This window comes from Eretmochelys imbricata, chromosome 6 (genome assembly GCF_965152235.1).
Source record: "Eretmochelys imbricata isolate rEreImb1 chromosome 6, rEreImb1.hap1, whole genome shotgun sequence".
Lineage (NCBI taxonomy): Eukaryota > Metazoa > Chordata > Testudines > Cheloniidae > Eretmochelys > Eretmochelys imbricata.
In genome coordinates this window covers 95,454,989-95,480,166 of record NC_135577.1, presented here as the reverse complement: position 1 = coordinate 95,480,166, position 25,178 = coordinate 95,454,989, and the positions used below count along the sequence as shown (strand labels likewise).

The following is a 25,178-nucleotide window of genomic DNA, read 5'->3' as shown; positions in this document are numbered from 1 at the left end:
AACCTGAAAAATTCATTATATAATTTTTATTTTTTTATTAACTCCACTTTAATTATAAATCTAAAAATCCTATTTTATTTGTACAAGTATCCCCTAAATTTATGCTGTCTCCCTTTCCCTTTAGCCAATTAGAGAAGAATGAATGTTTAAAATTTCATATAAATATGTTCACTTTCTGATTTATACTGAGTGTTCATATATGCGTCCAGTATTGTCATCATAACTGGCACCTTCTCTCTTACACTGACAGTAGTATAAGATTGGAGAGTCAAATGAATGGCTCACTCAAAAGAAAAATCACTACAGATGTTCCTCAAAAACAACTAGGAAAAATTGTATCTTATCACTGGATTTTTTTTTTGATCAGTAAATTACCATCTGATTGATTGTACTGCAGTTGTGATGCTTTCAGGTGCTATAACACAGTCAGCGTATAGTCTTCCACAACTATTTGCTCTTGCATCGCAATTTCAGGGTGATAGTCATCATGTGGGTCATGGTAGTCCTGACCTGTCCCTCGGCTGCCTTTCTGGCCATAAGAACTACTGCTGTTTTTGGCTGAGACTGTCTGGCCCCGGTAGATTTGAGCCTGATGCTCACATATGCCAAATTTGCTGAGCAGGATGAAGACATCCCTTCGGAAAGCCTTGGTGAAAATAGCATAGAGGAAGGGGTTGGCACAAGAATTGAGTGGGTAGAACAGCACTAGCAGGATCTTGGAATTACTGACTGTTATCAAGGGCTTGTTCATAATGGCAGATAAAGCATAGAATGAGATAGGTGCCATGCATAGGAAGTCAGTGAAAATCAACACAGCCATCCTTTTAGCAATTTTGGTGTCTTTGTCTCCGGACTTGTACTCAGGGTTTCGCACAGTTATATAGATTTTTATGTAGCAGGCGCAGATGATGATAAAGGCAATGATGTTCAAAATTAAAACAAAGACAATGTAGGCTTGAGCCAACAGTGTTTCGGTATCCATGGGCAGGCAGATACTGACTTTGATGTAGCTGCTGACTCCAACCAGTGGCAAGAGGGCGAGAAGAAAGCATGAGATCCAACCACCCAGCATGATGACCAAAGCATGCCGAAGGCGAAGCTTCCTGTCCAGGCGCATAGCAAAGGTGATGGCATACCAGCGCTCCAGGGTGATCACAGTCAGTGTGTATACAGAAAGCTCACTGGCAAAGACAGTGAAAAAGCCAGCTGTGTTGCAGCCAGGCCCAGTCTGCCAGTCTATGGCATGGTTGTAGTATTCTGACCTAGTGTAGAGATCCACCGAAGCAATCAGGAGAAGGTACAGTCCCATGCAGAAATCAGCAAAAGCCAGGTTGCACATCAGAAAACGTGGTACAGTCAACTTGTAATGGCTGGTGAGAAGGATGAAGAGGACAAAAATGTTACCCGGGATAGCCAGCAGGTTCACAAACCACACCACAATCCTTAGAAATTTATAGCCCATTATGTCTTCACAGGGATTAAACTCATCAGGCTCTGGAGTGCACACAATGTCTTCACTGCCACCACAGACAGTATAGTCGTAATGGCTGTCAAACCCCTGGATGTTGTCCTCTTGAGGATTCTTGAGCTCTTGGCCAAACCCAACATCTCCATCCCCCTGCTCTTCAAAAAAAACGTAGTAGTGGGAGTTGCCATGAAAATCCCTGAATTTGGAGTTTTCAGCATACACTGTGTCAGTACGGTCTGCATCCTCTTCTGCATAGTCTTGGTAAAAAGGGCCATTGAAGGTACTGACAGATCTTTTCTTACGAAAGCTGTGACTGCTGGTCTGGTTACACATCATGAATTCCAGAATTCTGAAAGAGCACAGGGGTGAAATCGTCACTGGAATTTGCAGTTCCGTTTTGTATACAACAGGTATGATAAGGGAAACACTTTCATTTGAGTTTCTTTCAGCTTCAAAAGCAAGTAACTATCTGGCTGCCCCGTGTCATGATGATGGAGGAGAGGCCAGGCCAAATCTGAGTGGTGCTGCAATCTTACATGCCAGGTCAGAATAACCAGCGAGGGGAGCCAGGCTAAGCCCTGCAGGACAGGAGTCACTGAGATTGTCACTGCAGGGTTTTTTCATTTTACATGTTGTTTCTAGTTTTATTTTGTGTTATTCTGTAGTTGCGAAAAACATGGGGCTCTAATTATTACCTTGCTCCACGATGCAATGCTTCTATGTAGCCCCAAATAGCATTAGCAATGTTCTGACTACAATAACACTCTGCAAATGTGTATTGAATTTGCTGACTGCTATCACCCTACACTTCCTTCAGTGTTTCTCATCCCAGCTGTCTCCCTCCCATTCACTGTCTTTCAGACTTTCACCAGATGTACTAGAGCTGCTTTTCTCAAAGGAGAATCTCATTTTGTTTCTTTCTGCCCATGTTTCTAATCTCTGTACATCCCTTTGTGGTAGTTCTCTGCCCTCAAAGATGTTTGAAACTCCTCCATGACCTAACATCATCTGTGAATTCCATTAATATACTATCTATGCCAATGTTTAAATATGATAGGTATCCTATAAATTCTATAAATAGGAATTATTTTCTTTTCATGTATCAGAGATTGGCCTGAGCAAGACCCTTGGCTCTGAACTTTGGAGAAGTTTGCATTTAAATCTAAACTTGAATTCTGAAATGACAGTCTCTCTCCAATTACACTAAAGTTTAAATTTTACTTATAGGAACATAGGTTTGCCAGACTGGATCAGATCTGCAGTCCATCTACTTCAGTACCCTGTCTCCAACTGTGGCCAGCACCTGTTCCTTCAGAAGAACAGGCAAGCAACCTTGCAGAAGACAATTATGGAATAACCTGGCCACAAAGAAAATGTCCTCCTCACCTTTTTGGTTAGAGTTAGAGTTAGTTAGAGGCTGACTGAAGCACAAGGTTTTATGCCCCTTCCAAGACTTTTGGTTATTTTAAAATCCTTACTATACCAACTCTGGATATTGTTATCTATAAAAACATCTCATCCTGGGTTGAATCCTGCTCATCTCTTGGCCTCAAAAATATCTTGTGGCAATGAGTTCTACAAGCTAACTATGTATTGTGTGAAAAAGTATTTCTTTTTATTAATTTGAAACCTGTCCCTCTGCACTACTATATAATTTCAAAAAATGGCTACAAAACCCATTAACTAGAATTATGACATTATTTATTATATATTAAAATATTAATTAATCCTTCTTTAATTATATGATTTATGATTTAATTGAAGTTGCTAACACTCACCCTTTGGTTTTCTTCCAGTTCTTAAAAGCACAGCAGTGGCTTGGATACGACAGGTCAGCTCGCATTAGATGAAGAAAAGTCTTTACAGGAGGTAGTTTCTTCAGTGTCCATGTATTTTTAGCCATCAGTTCTTTAAGGTTTTCCAGTCCTTTTGTTGGAAGGGCAGCAACGCTGGTCTGGGAGACATCACTGTGTAAAGAAAGAATAAAACTTCAGCAAATGAAATGATTGGAGTGAGACATTTAAGATCTTCAAAGCACTTTAGGAGTTGCACAGAAAGCTGCAGCACAAAAAACAAAACTAAAACTAAAACACAACCAACAACACATGAGGGAGGTGAGGACAGGAGTTGGCATGCTGCCTGAAATGTGCCAACTGGGTATCACCAAACAGCATTCAGAGGGCACCCAGCATCATGATGCCAGACAACTAGTCTGGCTGCATGAATGCACAATGAAAGTGCAGTGAATGGGATGAATGAATCCAAGCCGGCACAGAGCCCAGGGCATTATTTTTTGTTGTTTATTTTAATTAATGATTGCACAGAGACACTGGGTACAACTTGTTTGAGATGACATAATCTCCCTAATTTATTCTTCGGTTTACAAACCTGAAAAATTGCTACAACTTTGAAAGAGCCTCTTTTTTCGTAATTTTAAAACTGGTTTTCTATTTCAAACACATTTTTGCAAAGAGAGTGTTGTGATTGCCATTGGTGGCCCTCAGCTATGCTCTTCATAAGCCTTGCAGCAGAAGCAGTGCTCCAGCTTGCCTTTCTAATTGAAAATAAAGTCTTTAAAGATTCAATATCTGTGAGAACATGCTCATTTTGGAGAGACAATTGAAAACAGAAGCAGATATGATAGTATCATTTGCTCATCTAATTCACACAGGCCCTGATTTTGCAAAGGCTTTAAGCACACGCATTACTTTACACACTTGACTCTATTCATGCACATGAAGTTAAGAGCATACTGAAGTATCTGCAGAATTGATGCCATCATTTGCTGCAGTTGCTGATGAGAGTTAGCTAGGTATAGCTATAATCTGAATTTGAGCAGGACAGGGATCGGGAACCTTTGGCACTCGGCGCATCAGGGAAATCCGCTGGTGGGCCGGGACAGTTTGTTTACCTGCAGCGTCCGCAGGTTCGGCCGATCGCCGCTCCCACTGGCCGCTGTTCACCATTCCAGGCCTATGGGGGCTGCGGGATGCAGTGTGGGCCGAGAGATTTGCTGGCCACCGCTTGATCTTCTCCCTGCTCCCTTTAGCACATCTGTATACCATTTTTCCATCCTCAAGGTTTTAAAACTGATTACTTTGCTACCTCCTTGGGCAAACGATGAATGACAAAAACCTTTTAAAATAGGCTTTTAAGGCTCATAGTTCAAAACACACAAAAATTCAATAAAAATATAGATTTAAACACACAAAGTTTCTCCTTCTGCTATTTTCCCTCTAGCTTCTAGTGGTGCTTCTTGAACCATATGCCAATTTAAGAGAAAACACTCTCATAGCTATAGCAATGTTCCTCACAAGCTCAACATGAGCTCATATTAAACCTGTATTATATTAAGAAAGATGGCAAATGTCAAGTGTTGCTATTTCAAGAGTTTTATTAACAAAGAACATGATTCTAATCATGTAAATAAAAGTGTATTTTCTGTGCACTGTGTTCCCTAATTGACAGGTAAAGAACTAATAATGAGCTTTTGGAAAAGACATGTGGTGCAAAGCAACATTGCAAAATGCATCTCTTTCCCCTTCGCCAAAAACCTGTGCCCGGAGCCCTCACAAAAGATTTGTGCAGATGTCATCACTGGGAGAAGAGTGAATGGATAAGCAAGACAATGCAACTCCATTCCCATCTGGTAAAACCCCACACAAGTGGCTCTCCATTGGGAAGAATGACCTTTTCTGTTTCTCCTTTTTGGATAAACAGTGGTGTTACTTTTAGCAGTTATCAGTAAAAGAACCACGCTCTTGGGATGTGCCTGCTCACTTGTTGTATCAACCAGGAAAGGTACTAACAAGCTTCAACAGGACTTTATTTTCAAAGTGGAAACCTCTTTACTAAGCTGCTGCTGCACCCTCTGTAGCTTTCTCCTAGCCTCTCAACTCCTCCCCACTCCTTCCTGTTTCCTGTCTTTTCAAACTCCCAACAGCCAGTGCTCCCAATTCTAATAATTACAAGCAACATCTAAACACCACATTCCCTCCTCTCTTAAGAAACTCTCCCAATTAAAATAAACATTATTGAACAAACATGAAACAAGACACTATACTGTTGGCAGAAATATTACACTGAAAATACTGTAGATACTAAATAACATAGTCTCTAGTCCAGACAGGTGGTCGTCTGGGTCTGACAGGCCATCTCTCAATCCCCAGTTCCAGTGCAATGTCTTGCTGTGTTGGTACTACGGTGAAGTCATCCAATGCAGCCTGGGTGTTGGCATAATCTCCTCTTGGTGCATAGGCAGGTGCAAGATAAGAAGCATTCCATACTTGCCCTTCAGAAAATCAATAGGTGTAAGGTCCGTTCTTCTCTATGATTTTAAGAGGAGCTGTGAATTTATGGTCCCCTTTGCGTAAAATTCCTGGTTTTCATATTCTAACGAAGGAACCACACTCAAACTTTGGTTCCTTAGCACCCCGCCGCTTGTCTGTGAAAGCCTTAGACTTTGCTTGGTTCTGTTCAACTGCTTTTCTCAGCTCATCCTCGTTTGGGGCATCAGGTCATGCCTTTAACAATCCAGCAATGTTCAGTTTAGTGGTCATTTGTTTCCCATGCAGTAACTCTGCGGGTGATCTTTGAGTTATGGCATGTCGTGTAGCCCGGTATGCTTGCAAGAAATCAGTAGTGAAGGGTATCCACAATCACCCTTCCAGTTTAGCTGTTTGCAAACTCTCTTTCAAACTTCTGTTAAACCATTCGATTTCCCCATTGGCTTGAGGGTAATATAGGGATGACCTTCTGTGTAAAATGTTCCTCTGTGCTAGAAAAGTTTCAAATTCCAGAGAAGTAAATTGACTACCATTATCTGAAACCAGTTCTTTGGGGTTACCTTCCCTGCTAAAAACTGAAGAGAGGAACTTAATTACTGTAGCAGAAGAGATTTGCTATATAAACACTACCTCAGGCCATTTACTGAAATAGTCTATTAAAGTGATGACATAACGGCAGTCAATTGGAATAGTATCAAAGGGTCCTACAATGTCAATCACCACTTTTTCCCATGCAGATTCAGAAAGAGGAACAGGCTGTAGTGGAAAGGCACATAGCACTGCTGTCTTATCTGGAATTTGGCAAGTGACACAGGATTTTATGAGTACTTCAGTTTGAGAGTCCATCCCTGGCCACCAATACAGATCCCGTAGTCGTTGTTTCATTCAGACAATTCCTTGATGAATATTGTGTGCCAGGTGTATGAGTTTTGACTGTAATTCTTCTGGCACAAGGAGCCGGTGTGTACCTCGGAGCACACAGCCATCAAACAAAGAAAGTTCATCACGAACTCTAAAATAAGGCAGCAAGACTGGGTCAAGGTTTTTAGGGTGACTGGGCCATCTCTTTTTCAGAGATTCCCATAGTTTTTGTTGAATTGGACATGCTGAACAAGCAGCTTGAAATTCTTCTCTTGTAACTGCAGTGAGAGTGCTTGTAATAAGCGCAACCACTACATCCTCATTCTCCGGTGAACCATCTGGTGAAGGCAAAGGCAGGCAAGAAAGGCAATCAGTGACCACATTTTGGTTTCCAGGCTTATATTCCATTTCATAATTGAAAAAGAATAGTCTTGCAGACCATCGAGCAATATGGTATCCTGCTCTTCCCAGTCCTTTCGTGGTAAGCGTCGTCAAAGGGCTGTGGTCTGTGTGCAACTTGAGCATGCGGCCCCACAGATAAGTTCTCCATTTTTCAGTAGCCCAGACACAAGCAAGTGCTTCTTTTTTGATTGTAGAATATTTTCTCTCAGCATTATTTAGTATCCTTGAAGCAAATACAACAGTCCTCTCCGTGTTGTCCTCATGCAGTTGTGTGAGAAGAGCCCCAAGTCCATAATCAGAAGCATCAGTAGTTACAATTGTGGGCAATGCAGCACTGAATAGTGCAAGTACTGGACTATGTACAATCATGTCTTTCACCATTTCGAAACTAACTTGTGCATCCGTTGTCCACACTAAGGTTGAACTTCTCCATAGTAATTCCTGTAATGGTTCAATGACAGAAGCATAATTGGTAATGAATTTTGCAAGCCAGGAGGTAAGACCCAAGAAGGAACGTAAGGTTTGCAAATCTGTTGGAGGAGGAGCATTTGAAATTGCCAGGATATGATCTGGATCAGGTTTTAGTCCAGCCTGTGAAATTGTATGCCCCAGAAAAAATGGTTACTCACTTTCTCGTAACTGTTGTTCTTCAAGATGTGTTGTTCATGTCCATTCCAAGCAGGTGTGTGCGCGCCGCGTGCACGCCAGCCGGAAGATTTTTCCCCTAGCAGCGTCTGTAGTGTTGTCCTGGGCGCCCCCTGGGGTGGTGCCTTCATGGCGCCCAATATCGAGCCCTGCCGACTCCCCACCTGCTCAGTTCCTTCTTGCCGACCATTCCGAGAGAGGGGTAGGAGGGTGGGTATTGGAATGGACATGAACAACACATCTCGAAGAACAACAGTTATGAGAAAGTGAGTAACCGTTTTTTCTTCTTCGAGTGATTGTTCATGTCCATTCTAAGCAGGTGATTCACAGAAAAGAGCACAGCTCTCCCAAAAGCCGTATCGTCCCTGGACTGTTGTGTAATTGCACAGTGCGACGTAAATGTATGTATTGAGGACCACGTGGCTGCCCTGCAGATTTCCTGAACAGGGACTTGTGCCAGGAATGCCACAGAGGAGGCCTGGGCCCTGGTAGAGTGAGCGGTTATCTGCGGAGTGGGCTCCTTTGCCAGGGTATAGCACTCCCTAATGCAGGACGTTATCCATGACCATATGCATTGGCATGATACCAGAAGGCCCTTCATTCTGTCTGCCATGGCTACGAAGAGTTGGACGGATTTCCGGAACGACTTAGTTCTCTCTATGTAGAAGGCTAAGGCCCTACGCACGTCCAGTGAGTGCAGCCTGTGCTCCCTATCAGAGGAGTGTGGCTTGAGTAGAGTCCAGGACCGTGCCTATGAACTCTATCCTCTGCACTGGGGACAGAGTTGATTTCTCCTCGTTCAGGAGGAGATCTAACTCGAGAAAGGTCCTCCTTATTAACTCGACCTGAGCCTCCACCTGGGCCACTGAGCAACCCTTGATCAGCCAGTCGTCGAGGTATGGGAAAACCTGTATTTGGTGCTTGTGCAGGAACGCCACAATGGCTGCCATGCATTTTGTGAATACTCGCAGGGCAGTTGACAGTCCGAATGGGAGGACTGCAAACTAGTAGTGGCCTGTGTTCACCACGAATCTGAGGTAGCATCTGTGATGTGGGACTACTGTGATATGAAAATACGCATCCTTCCAGTCGAGGGCGGCGTACCAGTCTCCTGGATCCAGTGAGGGGATAATGGAGGTTAGCGAGACCATGCGAAACTTGAGTTTCTTTATGTGCTTGTTGAGTTGTTGCAGGTCCAGTATGGGTCTGAGGCCCCCCTTGGCCTTCGGCATTAGGAAGTACCGGGAGTAAAAACCCTTGCCCCTTAGCTCCTGAGGAACCTCCTCCACTGCCCCTACCGAGAGGAGGGACTGCACCTCTTGACACAGAAGTTGCTTGTGAGAGGGGTCCCTGAAGAGGGACGGGGAGGGCATTGGGGGGGTGGGAGAGTACAGAATTGGATGGAATATCCCCTCTCTACCGTGCGCAACACCAAGCGGTCTGAAATAATCTGAGACCTGGCACAGTAGAAAGGGGATAGACGGGACGAGAAAGTAAATGGGAAGGATCCAAAGGCCGAACTGGCAAGCCGTCCTCGACTGTACCCTCAAAAGGGTGGTCTAGAGCCCTGTGGGGCCCTCGGCTGGCCCAAGTTTTGCCCAGAGGGGGGACGTTGCCTCCTCCGAGTGCTCCTGTTCTGCCTACACAGAGCGTCCTGTTGGTTCTGGGGTTGATAAGGACGAGAAGCAGGTTGAGGCATAAACGGTCTGCGCTGGGTAGCAGGCATGTGAAGCCCCAGCGAACGAAGGGTAGCCCTCGAGTTCTTCAAGCTGTGAAGTCTCTTATCCATCTTCTTAGAGAAGAGAGCTACACCTTCGAAGGGAAGGTCTTAAATGGTCTGTTGGACCTCGTGGGAAAGACCAGAGACCTGTAGCCAGGAGCCTCTCCTCATAACCACCTCAGTGGCCAAAGTGCGAGAGGCCGCATCCGCCATGTCCAGGGCCGCTTGTAAAGAGGCTCAGGAGACCAACTTCTCCTCCTCCACAAGTGCAGAGAACTCCCCCCGAGCTTCCTGGGGCAGAAGCTCCGTAAATTTTGCCATCGATGAACAGGTGTTATGTCCCTAGCGGCTTAGTATGGCCTGTTGGTTGGCTATACAAAGCTGTAGACCTGCTGTGGAGTAGACCTTCTGGACAAACAGGTCCAGTTTCTTGGCATCCCTGTTTTTAGAGGTGGAGCCTTGAAACCCCTGACGTTCTCTCTGATTGGACACGTCGACCACCAAAGAGTCCGGAGGAGGGTGGGTATAAAGGCATTCATACCTTTAGAGGGAACAAAGTAGCGGCGCTCAGATTTCTTGGCCATAGGTGCCAGAGAAGCAGGGGTTTGCCACAAGTTCTTAGACGTTTCAGTTATTGACTTGATAAATGGCAGTGCAACCCTGGATGGGCCGGAGGGAGCCAGGATGTCTATGACCGGGTCTAAGTCTTCTTCTACCTCCTCTGCCTGAATCCCCAGGCTTTGGGAGGCCCTCTTCAAAAGCTGTTGAAGAACCTGGGTGTCCTCCAAAGCTGGGGCCGGTGAAGTCCCCGTGACCGCTTCATCGGGTGAAGACGAGGAAGAGAGAACCGCAGGTGACCCAGTTCACTGCCTTCAGCCCCCGCCCCCCCGGGGTCCCTCAGCACGCGGTACTCAGTCTGAGGAACTGGCGCCGATGAAGAACTCTGCATCGCAGCCGGTGTCTGGACAGGTAAAACCGGTGGGACCGAGACCGTTGAGGTTGGTAGGGATGGAGCTGAGGCTTCCACTGGTGCCGTCAGTTGGGGAGCCCGTGCCGGTGCCAGCTGAGGCATCGGTGCTGAAATCATGTGAGTCGGTGGGGCCACTCCGGTCGAGGGTGGTGCCATCGTCATCGGTGCTGACTGTGGCACAAACAACGCCGAGGACACCGACACCATTCTGGAGCACGAACCATGGACCTTGCTCTCATGGTACGCCCAGGGTGTCCAAAAGGGCATTGAGCAGGTGGTTGCCGCTGTTGTTGCCATGGTGCCGGGTCTGGTTGGCGACTGCGCTGGAACCGGGATCTTCTGCTGCACAGTCTGCTCGATCGAGCCGAGTCTACCTCCGACTCTGAGGTCTCCGAATAAGAAGACCATGGAGGAGCAACGTGGGTCACCAACAAACAACGACTCGACTCCGGGGAGTGGCGCACTTCCTGCATCTGTGCGGGCGGTGCCGGAGATGGAGACCGATGAGCCATCATGGTTGGCTTGCCCCTGGAGTGAAACAGGTGCCATGCAGTTGCCGAAGACTTGTCCCTCCTTTGGGGGAGGCCGGCACCGGGAGGCGCATCAGGTCCATTGCCGCCTCAAACGCCTCCAGCGTTGATGGTGGTTGTATGTCCACCAGATGGTCCGGGGACCGGAGAGGGTTCGGACTTGACTGGATCCCGGCCGGGGCAGGAGTCAATGAGACCCTGGGTGGAAGTGAGGTGGACGTGGTCTGTGCCACTTGCGGATGGCACTGGGCCTTTAGGCTTCGGGGGGGTGATCGGCCCCTCACCAGTCTCTTCTTCTTTACCGGCACCGGAGATAGAGAACAGTGCCGAACTGATGCCGACGCCCTATGTCCCGAAGAGTGGTGGTGCCAGTGGGCTTTAGAGTCCTTAGTCTGGCCCGATTCGCGCGCCGTCGGCACCGGAGCACTGTGCACTGAAGAGGACGTGATCGGTGCCGGGTCGTTGGGTCCCGGGTTGGATTGCGGTCTCAGAGCCGCCTCCATGAGCAGGAGTTTCAATCTCTGCTCTCTGTCCCTAAGGGTTCTTGGGCAGAAACCCTTGCAAATGCAGCACTTGTCCTTTTGGTGAGTCTCACCAAGGCACCGCAGGCAGGACGAGTGAGGATCACTCTTGGGCATAAACTTGCCACAGGACTCACAGAGTTTAAACCCTGGAGACCCGGGCATACCCCTGGAGGGGAAACTAACTATGTGATAAGTACAGCTATAGAGAAAAACTATTTACACTTAGAACAAAGACACTGCTAAGGTGCTTGCTGCAAGAGCAAGCAAAGTTCCAGTTAGCCGTCACGGGCGGTAAGAAGGAATTAAGGGCATGGGGGGGTCAGCAGGGCTCGATATTGGGCGCCATGAAGGTGCCACCCCAGGAGGTGCCCAGATGCTGCTAGGGGAAAAATCTTCTGGCTGGCGTGCACGCGGCACGCACACACCTGCTTGGAATGGACATGAACAATCACTCGAAGAAGAAAGGAGAGTTCAGTTTGTCTAAATTTGCATTTGGACCTACTGAGCTGGAGGCCTGCTGTGTTGATGCAGTTTAGTACAGACTGCAGGTTATTATCATACTCCTCAGAAGTATTTCCAAACACGATAATATCATCCAGATAGCACTGAACTCCATGTTGATTCTTCAGAATCAATGACATCATTTTTTGAAAGGCACTTGGGGCAGATGTGAGACCGTATGGAACACATTTAAAATGGAATAGTCCCTCATGTGTAATAAATGCTGTGAGGTCTCTGCTATCTTCATGCAACATAACCTGGTGGTATGCGCTCTGCAAATCAGGAGCAGAAAACATCTTTGCTCCACGGAGTTCTGCAAATACTTCTATGTGAGGAAGAGTATGGCTGCTAATCACAATAGCTCTATTGGATCCCTTAAGTCCACACAAAGGTGAATGCCTCCACCCTTCTTCTGCGTCATTACTATAGGTGAAACCCATTCCGAGGAGTCGATCTCTTCAATAATGTCCTTTTGAACAAGTTTTCTAAGTTCCTCTGAAACAGCTTCCCTGACTGAAAATGGTAAGTGCCATAACTTCTGTCATATAGGCATCACATTATTCCGCATTTTAACTTTATGCAGAAACCCATAAGCACAGCCGAGTTTCTCCTCAACCTGGTGTTGGGTCCCAGCTGAAACTGGTGTGTGTACCGCAAGAATGCTTTGCTGAGGAAGATCACTTCATCCATTAACTACCCTGAGATTTAAAGCAGCCAATAAATCTCTGCCAAGGATAGGAGTGCCTTTATGGACAATGTAGAACTCTGCAGTTACACAGCAATCACCAAAAGTAACTATTACTGGCAGGCAGCCATGTACAGGAATATAGTTTTTCAAATAGCACACCAAGTGAAGTTTGGGTTCAGTAAGAGGCACATCTTTAAAGTAATGCAGACAGATGGAATCAGGTAGTATAGATACTGTTGAGCCAGTGTCCAACATTAGCTGAATAGAGTGTGATTTGCCTGAGGGTATGGCGGAAATGTTTACAGTGCACTTTATCTGTTCTGGAATATGTGCAGCACAGTAACATCTGGTATTGTAACTTCATGCACCTGTTGATTGAACTGGCTACTGCGACATAGTTTAGCAAAATGTCCAATCTTTTTGCAATGATTGCACTGAGCTACTTTTGCCGGACATCCTGTGTAGCTTGCAAGGTGTTGTGGGGATCCACAACGAAAGCATGCTTTTACTGTATTTTGAATTTGCTGATTCAGTGGTTTTTCATTAGTTTTCCTCTTGCAATTGTGTGTCTGCAGTGGTAGTGAACTTTTCTGTAAAGGAGTCAGAGCCTGGACTGTGCCTCCTGTATCCATGCTCATTATTTTGGCTTCAGCTGTAGCTGACTCAATCTGAGTAGCAATGGTTATTGCTTTTTCTAGTGTAAGTTGTGGTTCTAGAAGTAAGCGTTCTGTTACATGAAGCATGGTTGTTTTCTCAATGAGCTGGTCTCTAATAATATCATCTGCCATATTCCCAAAGTCACAAATTACAATTAGACTCCTCAGGGAAGCAATATACTGCATTATAGTTTCCCCTGGTTTCTGCTCACACTGGCAAAATCTGTAGCGATTACTACTACATTCACTTTGGGCACAAAAAAATTCTTTAATGCAGAGTACAGTCTCAGAGGAAAAGTATAAAATATATGCTGCCCTTCTGCTCCAAGGCAGTGGATTAGCAGAGCACACTTTCTTACTTCAGAAATCTCTGTAGCACTGATTGCAAGCAGATAAGTCTCAAACATATGGATCCAGGTAGCAAAAGCAATTGGAAGCTCACCTGGGCTTTGCAGAAAGGGTGCAGGTGGGTTCAGAGGCAGAAGATCCATCCTCATCACCAAAATGTTGTATCAACCAGGCAAGGTACTAACAAGCTTCAACAGGACTTTATTTTCAAAGTGGAAACCTCTTTACCAAACTGCTGCTACACCCTCTGTAGCTCTTTCCCAGCCTCTCAACTCCTCCCCCTCCTTCCTGTTTCCTGTCCTTTCAGACTCCCAACTGCCAGTGCTCCCAATTCTAATAATTACAACAAACATCTAAACATGACATCACTCCACACAAGCTAGTAACTATTTGGAAAGGTCTAACCAGTGAGGAGCCACATAACTCCTCCCTCAAGCCATGGGATGCTCCATGTGAGTCTATATAAGGAAGCATGTCCCCCTTGCCCACCCTCATTTCCATAATGGGGATTCCCCACTCTCCTCAGGAAAGTGAAGATTAATAGATCCCACTGTATTCAGGAAGATTAATAGATCAGGAAGATTAATAGATCCCACTGTATTCAGCCTAATTTCACATCATTCCTCGGGGTTATAACCCTGTACACCACCCTACACAATGTTTTTCTATTCTGAGAGACAGAAAAAGGAAATCATTACAAAAGAGGGGAAAAAACTTCTTGGGATTATGTACAGGAAAACAGAGATTTTAATTGTGAATGTTACCTTGGGGAGACAAAGGTCACCAATTTTTTTTTTAACAGAACAACAAAACTAATACAGAATCACTATACTCTCCAGAGGCTGCAGAAATGTATAAAAAAATAAGAGCTGGAAAGAGAAAAGCACAATAAAAGTGGATACCTAATGAAAACACAAACAAAAAGTATCTTTGTAAAAAGCAATATATAAAAACCTGAGGTGCCTATTAATGAAAAATGTTGCATAGGAAAATAAACATTATTGCCTATGTTTACTTTTGAGATTCCTAAAGGAGAAACATATATTTCAATGGGAAACATGCAATCTCATTTGTCACTTTGCACAAGTAACTAACCAGGTTTCCCCACCTAAAATATAAGAGAAATGGGGAAAAGCTCTAGCAGAGAGATTGAAGAACTAGGGCAGTGCTTGCTGATAAACACATTGATTTAATGTTAGGTTATTAAATTATAGCATTAAGTTACTCAGACAACAAAGATGAAGAACATAGTCATATTAGTTTTAAAATGAGAGAGAAAGAGAGGGGGAACCTCAAAAGGTTTGGAGTCTAGAGACATATAAGCATCCCAAGCTTTGGATGCTGATAGGAATCTTAAACCTGAGTCTGCAAAATTGGGCTGGAAAGCTCATGAAAGCAGACTCTTACGAGATTTCTGGCCCTTTCAGCTCTGATCCCTGCCTCCAAGAACAATATAATGATTGATGGGAAAGGAAGTGGGGAGAATAATGCCTGGTGGCTAAGGGCAATATATCTCAACATCCATTATATGTTTTCAAACCAAGGAGAAATAATTTTCTACTAAAAATTGAAACTTCCAGCCAATATAATTTAATTTTGTTGGGTGTTTGGGAATTTAGAGTAATTGTGAAAGTAATTATGTAAAAATACATTAATTTTTATATGCTTATAACAAAGTAAGAAGAATCTCCATTAAAAAAAATCACTACAAATGCAAAAGAGAAGACTGGAATACCAAAAGCCAAGGAAGTAAAAGTAAATAAAATAGAAAATGAGATTTTAGAAGTACCAAACAATATAGAACCATAGAAACGTAGGGCTGGAAGGGACCACGAGAAGTCATGAAGTCCTGTCCCCTGTGCTGAGGCAAGACCAAGTAAACCTAGACCATCCCTGACAAGTGTTTGTTCAACCTGTTCTTAAAAACCTCCAATGACTGGGATTCTGCAGCCTCCCTTAGAAGCCTATTCCAAAACGAAACCCTCATAGTTAGAAAGTTTTCCCTAATATCTAATCTAAATCTCCCTTGCTGAAGATTAAGCACGTTATTTCTTGTCCTACTTTCACTGAACATGGAGGACAATCAATCATAGTCCTATTTATAACAGCCCTTAACATATTTGAAGACTGTTATCAGGTTATCCCCCGAGTCTTCCTTTCTCAAGACTAAACATTCCGGTTTTTTAACCTTTCCTCATAGGTCAGGTTTTCTAAACATTTTATCATTTTTGTTGCTCTCCCCTGGACCCTCTCCAATTAGTCCACATCTTTCCTAAAGTGTGGTGCCCAGAACTGGACACAGTAGTCCAGCTAAGGTCTAAAGATTGCCACATACAGTGGGAAAAATTCCTCCCATTTAACCATAAAATGAAGGGGGTGTGGGAAAACATCAAACTCAAATTAAATTTATAAATTATTTCATTTAATAAGGGAGATTAGTCCTTCACTCTTTATTCCTCAGCCTTTCCATCTGCTTTAAATTAGACTTTGTTTCCTGCACTGACCTTAAGCACATTTTTACACATGATGAAGCTTAGACAATCTCAAAACATTTTTGTGGGATTACAACACAGCTGGGATTCACAGTTTGTTTTAGTCAAATAATGAAAGAGACATTAAAATTGAAATAGTTTGCATTATCTAAAATGTTATGGTTCACCACAAAGCTGCTTTCACTGCAAATACTGGATCTGGTGTATAAGGAGTGGAATAAAACCAATTTTTGCTGAACTCCCTCACATGTGCATATTACCAAGGGGTGTTATTTCTAGGTTCAGAGGAATGTGGGGCCAGGAAATGTGGGGAAATGTGTACTGTTTATGCTGTACCTGTTTTGTGGATAAACAGGTGTCTTCATTCTCCAGGGCTGTCAATCTACCGTCTTTCACCAGCAGTAAACTTATGTCAAACACCTAATTCTGAAGGCTAACATTACAGAATTTTCACAGTAAGTTTATGGCGATCTTCCTGACAGGATATACAGAAGGCATGGTGATGGGTTTTGCCCTGTTTCATTACTGCTCAATCCTAGTTTCAGAGACTACTACAAAAAATGTTTTAGAAAGTGATTGGTACTTACACTGCTGACAATATCTAGAAAGGTGGTGAGATGCAACTGCTGCTACTTATTTGATTTGTTTCCATTAAAATATAGTCTATATCTACAAATCACGTACACTGCTAGTCTATGGAAAAAAATACTCAATTTGAGACACCCCGTTTTTGCCCTTCATTTATAGACTCATAGACTTCAAGGCCAGAAGGGACCATTGTGATTATAGTCTGATCTTCTGCACATTACAAGCCACAGAACCTCACCCATCCACTCCTATAATAGACCCATAACCTGTGGCTGAGTTACTGAAATCCTCAAATCATGATTTAAAGACTTCAAATGACAGAGAATCCACCTTTTACTCTAATTTAAGTGTCCCAAGCTGCAGAGGAAGATGAAACCCCCCCAGGGTCTATGCCAATCTGACCTAGGGGAAAATTTCTTCCCGACTCCAAATATGATGATCAGCTAGACTCTGAGCATGTTTGTGAGACCCATCAGAGAGACACTGGGGAAAGAACTGCCTCTAGTAAGGTAGAGTCTTCCGCATATAGTGTCCCTTTTCTGACTTTAGCAAAGCTTTTGATACGGTTTCCCACAGTATTCTTGCCAGCAAGTTAAAGAAGTATTAGCTGGATAAATGGACTATAAGGTGGACAGAAAGCTGGCTAGATCGTCGGACTTAATGGGTAGTGATGAATAGCTCCATGTCTAGTTGGCAGCCGGTATCATGCGGAGTGCCCCAAGGGTCGCTCCTGCGGCCAGTTTTGTTCAATATCTTCATTAATGATCTGGAGGATGGCGTGGATTGCACCCTCAGCAAGTTTGCAGATGACGATAAACTGGGAGGAGTGGTAGATACACTGGAGGGAAGGGATAGGTTACAGAGGGACCCAGACAAATTAGAGGATTGGGCCAAAAGAAATCTGATGAGGTTCAACAAGGACAAGTGGAGAGTCCTGCACTTAGGACAGAAGAATCCCATGCACTGCTACAGACTAGAGACTGAGTGGCTAGGCAGCAGTTCGGCAGAAAAGGACCTAGGGGTTACAGTGGACGAGAAGCCTTGATATGAGTCAACAGTGTGCCCTTGCTGCCAAGAAGGCTAATGGCATTTTGGGCTGTATAAGTAGGAGCATTGCCAGCAGATAGAGGGATCTGGAGTACTGTGTCCAGTTTTGTGCCCCACACTACAAGAAGGATGTGGAAAAATTGGAAAACATCCAGCGGAGGGCAACAAAAATGATTAGGAGACTGGAACACATGAGTTATGAGGAGAGGCTGAGGGAACTGGGATTGTTTAGTCTGCAGAAGAGAAGAATGAGGGGGGATTTGATAGCTGCTTTCAGCTACCTGAAAGGGGGTTCCAAAGAGCATGGATCTAGACTGTTCTCAGTGGTAGCAGATGACAGAACGAGGCGTAATGGTCTCAAGTTGCAGTGGGGGAGGTTTAGGTTGGATATTAGGAAAAACTTTTTCACTAGGAGGGTGGTGAAGCACTGGAATGCGTTACCTAGGGAGGTGGTGGAATCTCCTTCCTTAGAGATTTTTAAGGTCACGCTTGACAAAGCCCTGGCTGGGATGATTTAAGTTGGGGATTGGTCCTGCTTTGAGCAGGGGGTTGGACTAGATAACCTCCTGAGTTCTCTTCCTACCCTGATATTCTATGATTCTCGCTGTTGGAGATATTTGTTAATTGCAGTCACAGATAGCCTACAATGGCATATGGCCCATCTCATCATACCAGCCCCTCCACATACTTATCAAGCTCAGTCTTGAAACCAGTTGGGTTTTTTGCCCTCACTGCTCCCCTTGAAAGCCTGTTCCAACCCTTCACTCCTCTGATGGTGTATCGATGCTGGTTCTGGTGGGACCCAACTGAGAGTGCCAATTCAGGACAAATTGCTTAAAGCAGGGCAGTTACAGCCCAAGGCTGGGGTTTCTAAGCATACTAAGTCCATGGCACAAGTCCATGGGGCTGGATGCGCTGCACCCGAGAGTGCTAAAGGAGTTGGCGGATGTGATTGCAGAGCCATTGGCCATTATCTTTGAAAACTCATGGCGATTGCGGGAAGTCCCGAACTACTGGAAAAAGGCTAATGTAGTGCCCATCTTTAAAAAAGGGAAGAAGGAGGATCCTGGGAACTACAGGCCAGTCAGCCTCACCTCAGTCCCTGGAAAAATCATGGAGCAGGTCCTCAAGGAATCAATTCTGAAGCACTTAGAGGAGAGGAAAGTGATCAGGAACAGTCAGCATGGATTCACCAAGGGCAAGTCATGCCTGACTAATCTAATTGCCTTCTATGACGAGATAACTGGCTCTGTGGATGAGGGAAAAGCAGTGGATGTGTCGCTCCTTGACTTTAGCAAAGCTTTTGACACGGTCTCCCACAGTATTCTTGCCAGTAAGTTAAAGAAGTATGGGCTGGACGAATGGACTATAAGGTGGATAGAAAGTTGGCTAGATTGTCGGGCTCAACGGGTAGTGATCAATGGCTCCATGTCTAGTTGGCAGCCGGTATCAAGTGGAGTGCCCCAAGGGTCGGTCCTCGGGCCTGTTTTGTTCAATATCTTCATAAATGATCTGGAGGATGGCATGGATGGCACCCTCAGCAAGTTTGCAGGTGACACTAAACTGGGAGGAGAGGTAGATATGCTGGAGGGTAGGGATAGGATACAGAGGGACCTAGACATGTTAGAGGTTTGGGCCAAAAGAAATCTGATGAGGCTCAACAAGGACAAGTGCAGAGTCCTGCACATAGGAAGGAAGAATCATATGCACCGCTACAAACTAGGGACCGAATGGCTAGGCAGCAGTTCTGCAGAAAAGGACCTAGGGGTTACAGTGGACGAGAACCTAGATATGAGTCAACAGTGTGCCCTTGTTGCCAAGGAGCCAATGGCATTTTGGGATGTATACGTAGGGGCATTGCCAGCAGATCGAGGGACGTGATCGTTCCCCTCTATTCGACATTGGCGAGGCCTCATCTGGAGTACTGTGTCCAGTTTTGTGCCCCACACTACAAGAAGGATGTGGAAAAATTGGAAAACATCCAGCGGTGGGCAACAAAAATGATTAGGAGACTGGAACACATGAGTTATGAGGAGAGGCTGAGGGAACTGGGATTGTTTAGTCTGCAGAAGAGAAGAATGAGGGGGGATTTGATAGCTGCTTTCAGCTACCTGAAAGGGGGTTCCAAAGAGCATGGATCTAGACTGTTCTCAGTGGTAGCTGATGACAGAACGAGGCGTAATGGTCTCAAGTTGCAGTGCGGGAGGTTTAGGTTGGATATTAGGAAAAACTTTTTCACTAGGAGGGTGGTGAAACACTGGAATGCGTTACCTAGGGAGGTGGTGGAATCTCCTTCCTTAGAGATTTTTAAGGTCACGCTTGACAAAGTCCTGGCTGGGATGATTTAGTTGGGGATTGGTCCTGCTTTGAGCAGGGGGTTGGACTAGATGACCTCCTGAGGTCCCTTCCAACCCTGATATTCTATGATTCTATGATACTAAGGCAAACCAAACCAGCCAGACACAGAATACTTTGGTTTTACCCCACTGGCTAACCACAAGTCACATAAGCAATTCCCTTAGACACTCCAGTTTCCCAGTGTCACTACCAGTGCCACTTGTTATGGGGACAGATGGTTATGAAAACCAATACCACAGTAAAAGAAAAAAAGCTTCTCTCGATCCCAAAGGACCAAGCCCCAGACCCAGGTCAATATATAAATCAGATCTTACCCACAAATCACGCTGTTGCCAATCCTTTAGAATCTAAAATCTAAAGGTTTATTCATAAAAGGAAAAAGATATAGATGAGAGCTAGAATTGGTTAAATGGAATCAATTACATACAGTAATAGCAAAGTTCTTGGTTCAGGCTTGCAGCAGTGATGGAATAAACTGCAGGTTCAAATCAAGACTCTGGAGAACATCCACAGCTGGGATGGGTCTTTCAGTCCTTTGTTTAGAGCTTCTGTTTGTAGCAAAGTCCCTCCAGAGGTATGAAGCAGGACTGAAGACCAGATGGAGGAGCTGCAGCAGCTTTTTTTATTCTCTTGACATGTGGTCTTTCTTTCTTTGTTCCAAAGACAAGCTGTCCATCACATGGCCTGGAAAAACCTCAGAATTCTGTCCATAGGCATGTCCCCGCATACCTTGCTGAGTCACAAGATGTGCCTGCCTTCTCTCAGTGGGTCAATTGTATAGCTGATGGTCCTTAGTGGACCATCAAGCAGGCAAGGCAGAGCTGACACCAACTTGTCTGGGGTGTCACCCAGAAGCATAGCACGAGTTTGAAATACAGACAGTATAGAGCCAATACTTATATCTTTAAATACAAAAATGATACATGCATCTCCCCTTTCTCTGTATGGGGTGGTGGTGGAGGGGAGAGGGAATATAGGATTTGGAAGGTGGGGAAGCAGCCTCATAGGCTATGAGCTGCAGACAGCTGCTTCCTTGCCTTTGACATCCTATATACAGTACACATGCACACGCATTCAGATGCTCCTCCTGAGAGGCACTGTGAGATAGCTTGCCGCTGCAGATGCGGTCCAGATACAGATAAACGAGGGAGTGCAGATCGTATACAAGTTGATTCTTGCAGATGCGGATCATATGAAGATCCACTTTTTTATATCCGTGCAGGGCTCTACCAATTGTGTAAGGGTTACAGAAGGCCCTGAAGTTGTTACCCACAAATTAAACTTGACTGAACATCCTGCATTCCCAAAGTAGTTCATATGTGCGTGCAATGCCAGCAAATCGAAGGACCACATCACAGAAAAATGCTGTCAACTTTTAAAACAAGAAACTGGATTAGGAATAAACAGCAGATGGTACATTTATTATCACTTATCATGGCTCCTCTGTCTTCTTTCCTGGAGAAGCAATTCCGCCTTGTGCAATGTCTATTTAGCACCACCTCCATCTTTTGGTGGAAATGTTATTATGACCTGTCTATTGCACACATGCACAGTTTCTAAAGGAAGATGGAAAGCTGGCTGATTTGATTGAAAGACTCAAAACACATGCCAGTGTCCTGTGGATTAGTGACGGGTGGGTCAGCACAATAGACTACGGAACATGATGACAACTTCCAGTCACTTTGAGAACAAATCTAACCTGAAAACACAGGAGGAAAAGAAATGTCTTTTTATATGCCCTGAATTCTACTTTTCCACTATTGGTAACCACAACTCTACATTAATGTGATATCTATAAAATGCTATCTATCTGCAGCCTCAGTGATTTGATTGTTTATATAGGTATGTATTTTGACATACTTAGGTCAACATATTAGACCAATATCTTTTTAGATGTCTATTAAATACACACAAAATTTTCTGCCTAATATTCCCTTCCCTGTCAATGAAACCATTTTGTAAATAATCTTCTGTCCTGTAAAGGTATTTGGGAAACCTTGTGCATTTAAAGGGATAGATCTCTAGCTGCACAGACACTGCCATTGCAAACTGCAGCAGAGAGAATAGACTTTAAGAATATCAGCTAAGAAAAACCGTCTTCTACCATTTGAGGTGAAGGAAGATCTCTTTTGGCTCTCAGTTAAAATATAGGTTTTATGTTCCATAAGCAGTCAGCAAAAAGAGGGAAACAACATAAGCAGACTGATAGAGAGACTCCCTACTTAATAGATTGCAGTACTGAGGCAAAAATCAAATTCTGGTGTAAGAAAAAGACTAATATTAAAGAATAAATACCCAAAAGTGTTAAACTACAACTGGAAGGTTTTATTTTTTAAACTGATGTGCTTTCTGGCTTTTTGTCTTGATTCTCCTGTTCCATATTCCACCTCCCTTTCTGAACTTGTGGTCACTATCAAGGAACCTTCTGATACAGGACTGAGGCCTCACATGTCAATACCATTTTATGGTTAATCAGATAGGGGTATGTTACCGCAAAGTTGTTACCCTGCCTGTTTTTCTGGCATCAGTCACATCCTGAGAGAAAGATCATGCCTCCTACAACCTGAATTACCTAGTCTAGCTAGGGAGGATTCTTACTGATCCTTAAGTAACCCAGTAGTCGAACATCATTTTGATGCAATGACACCGAATATGACACACAAAATAGAGAGTGAATCTGGCAACCTCATTTGGCGTGATCTGTGTGGCTGGCATCACTGCCATGATCACCAACAGACTAAACACTGCAATTCAGCTGCTATGCCGGAAGGAAGGAATTTCAGGATCTTCTGCAAGTAAATTAGAGGCTAGAGAAGTACCTGTTTGTTTGTTTGTTTTTAAACTCAGCACCCTCTCTCATTCTTCCAACATTTCTCAGCACCACCATTGTCCCCAGGATATCATCCATCCTCTACATTAAGGACTGGACAGACTCCCTTCTAAGTCTATCAAACCCTCTCCTTAAACCTAAACTGTAGAAAAACAAAGCACTGGGGTTGTGTCCATTCATTTGTATAGAAAAAATCTGTCATGCATTCTTCAAACTTTTTTCCTGTTTTTTACTTTAGAAACAGAAGAATATCAAACCTTGTGTCAAGGTTCCTCCCCCACTCTGGACTCTAGGGTACAGATGTGGGGACCTGCATGAAAAAACCTCCTAAGCTTATCTTTACCAGCTTAGGTCAAAACTTCCCCAAGGTACAAAATATTCCCCCCGTTGTCCTTGGACCGGCCGCTACCACCACCAAACTAATACTGGTTACTGGGGAAGAGCTGTTTGGATGCGTCCTTCCCCCCAAAATACTTCCCAAAACCTTGCACCCCACTTCCTGGACAAGGTTTGGTAAAAAGCCTCACCAATTTGCCTAGGTGACTACAGACCCAGACCCTTGGATCTTAAGAACAATGAACAATCCTCCCAACACTTGCACCCCCCCTTTCCTGGGGAATGTTGGATAAAAAGCCTCACCAATTTGCATAGGTGACCACAGACCCAAACCCTTGGATCTGAGAACAATGAAAAAGCATTCAGTTTCTTACAAGAAGACTTTTAATAAAAATAGAAGTAAATAGAAATAAAGAAATCCCCCCTGTAAAATCAGGATGGTAGATATCTTACAGGGTAATTAGATTCAAAAACATAGAGAACCCCTCTAGGCAAAACCTTAAGTTACAAAAAAGATACACAGACAGAAATAGTTATTCTATTCAGCACAATTCTTTTCTCAGCCATTTAAAGAAATCATAATCTAACACATACCTAGCTAGATTACTTACTAAAAGTTCTAAGACTCCATTCCTGGTCTATCCCCGACAAAGACCAGCATATAGACAGACCCAGACCCTTTGTTTCTCTCCCTCCTCCCAGCTTTTGAAAGTATCTTATCTCCTCATTGGTCATTTTGGTCAGGTGCCAGCGAGGTTACCTTTAGCTTCTTAACCCTTTACAGGTGAGAGGAGCTTTCCCCTGGCCAGGAGGGATTTCAAAGGGGTTTACCCTTCCCTTTATATTTATGACACCTTGTCTTCCTTGCTTTTAATGGTAGCCTATTTGGAGGACCAGAAAACTGGACGGGGAGCCAAATTAAATAGGGAGTAACAAAAACAGCAGCAGCAACAACATAATTTCAAGAGTTGACTAAAAATCCCTTCCCATCTCAGTTTCCATTTCCTTATTACTTATACTATTACAATCCTACTAGTTCTCCAGTTATACAGTGTCTTTCAGGAGAAAGAAGGTAATGAGGAGTTGTATTTCTAATGTAAAACACTAACTTCTAAAACGTCTTTCAGCCCTTCTTTAATCATCACAGAGTATCAAAAATAAATATATTTCTAAAAGGCACAAACCCAACTATTTCCTTTTTACAGGTGACTTTTAATCAGCTAAAGCAGAGGTGGGCAAACTACGGCCCGCGGGCTACATCTGGCCAATGGGACCATCCTGCCCGCCCCCTGAGCTCCTGGCCCTGAAGGCTTTCCCCAGCCCCTCCCCCGCTGTACTCCCTCCCCTGCAGCCACGCCATCATGCGGGCAGCACTCTGGGCAGCGGGGCTGCGCACTCATGCAGGGCAGCACGACAGCGTGTCTGGCTGCGGCCAGGCGGCGCGGCTGCCAGACATGCTGCTCTGAGTGGCATGGTAAGGAGGCCAGGGCCGGAGGGTTGGATAAGGGGCAGGGGCCCCAGGGCAGCAGTCAGGGGACAGGGAGCAGGGGGCAGTTGGATGGGGCAGAAGTTCGGGGGGGGTCCTGAATACAGGGAATGGGGGGGGGTTGGATACACATGGGAGTCTGGGGGGCCTGTCAGGGGGTGGGGGTGGATGGGGGTAGGGTCCCAGGAGGAGGCAGTCAGGGGACAAGGAGCAGGGAGAGTTGGATGGGTCAGGAGTTCTGAGTGGGGCTATCAGGGGGTGGAAAGTGGGAGGGGGCAGGCTGTTTGGGGAGGCACAGCCTTCCCTACCCGGCCCTCCATACAGTTTTGGAACCCCGATGTGGCCCTCAGGCCAAAAAGTTTGCCCACCCCTGAACTAAAGGAATAATTAAGCTATGTACATCTGCCACTGTCTAAACCCCAAGAAACAAAAGACTAAGAAA

At 44.7% G+C, this 25,178-nt stretch overlaps 1 protein-coding gene across 1 annotated transcript in view; it reads right to left on the bottom strand.

Annotated features, from left to right (window-relative positions):
- Positions 1 to 415: 415 nt before the first annotated feature.
- TSHR (thyroid stimulating hormone receptor) overlaps positions 416 to 25,178 on the bottom strand; it is a 227,977-nt gene continuing 203,214 nt past the window's right edge. Inside the window, exons 9-10 of the mRNA XM_077820386.1 lie at positions 3,247 to 3,435; positions 416 to 1,817 (exon numbers count right to left, since the gene is read on the bottom strand). Of these exons, the coding sequence (XP_077676512.1) occupies positions 416 to 1,817; positions 3,247 to 3,435 (1,591 nt within the window). The remainder of the gene's footprint in view (positions 1,818 to 3,246; positions 3,436 to 25,178) is intronic.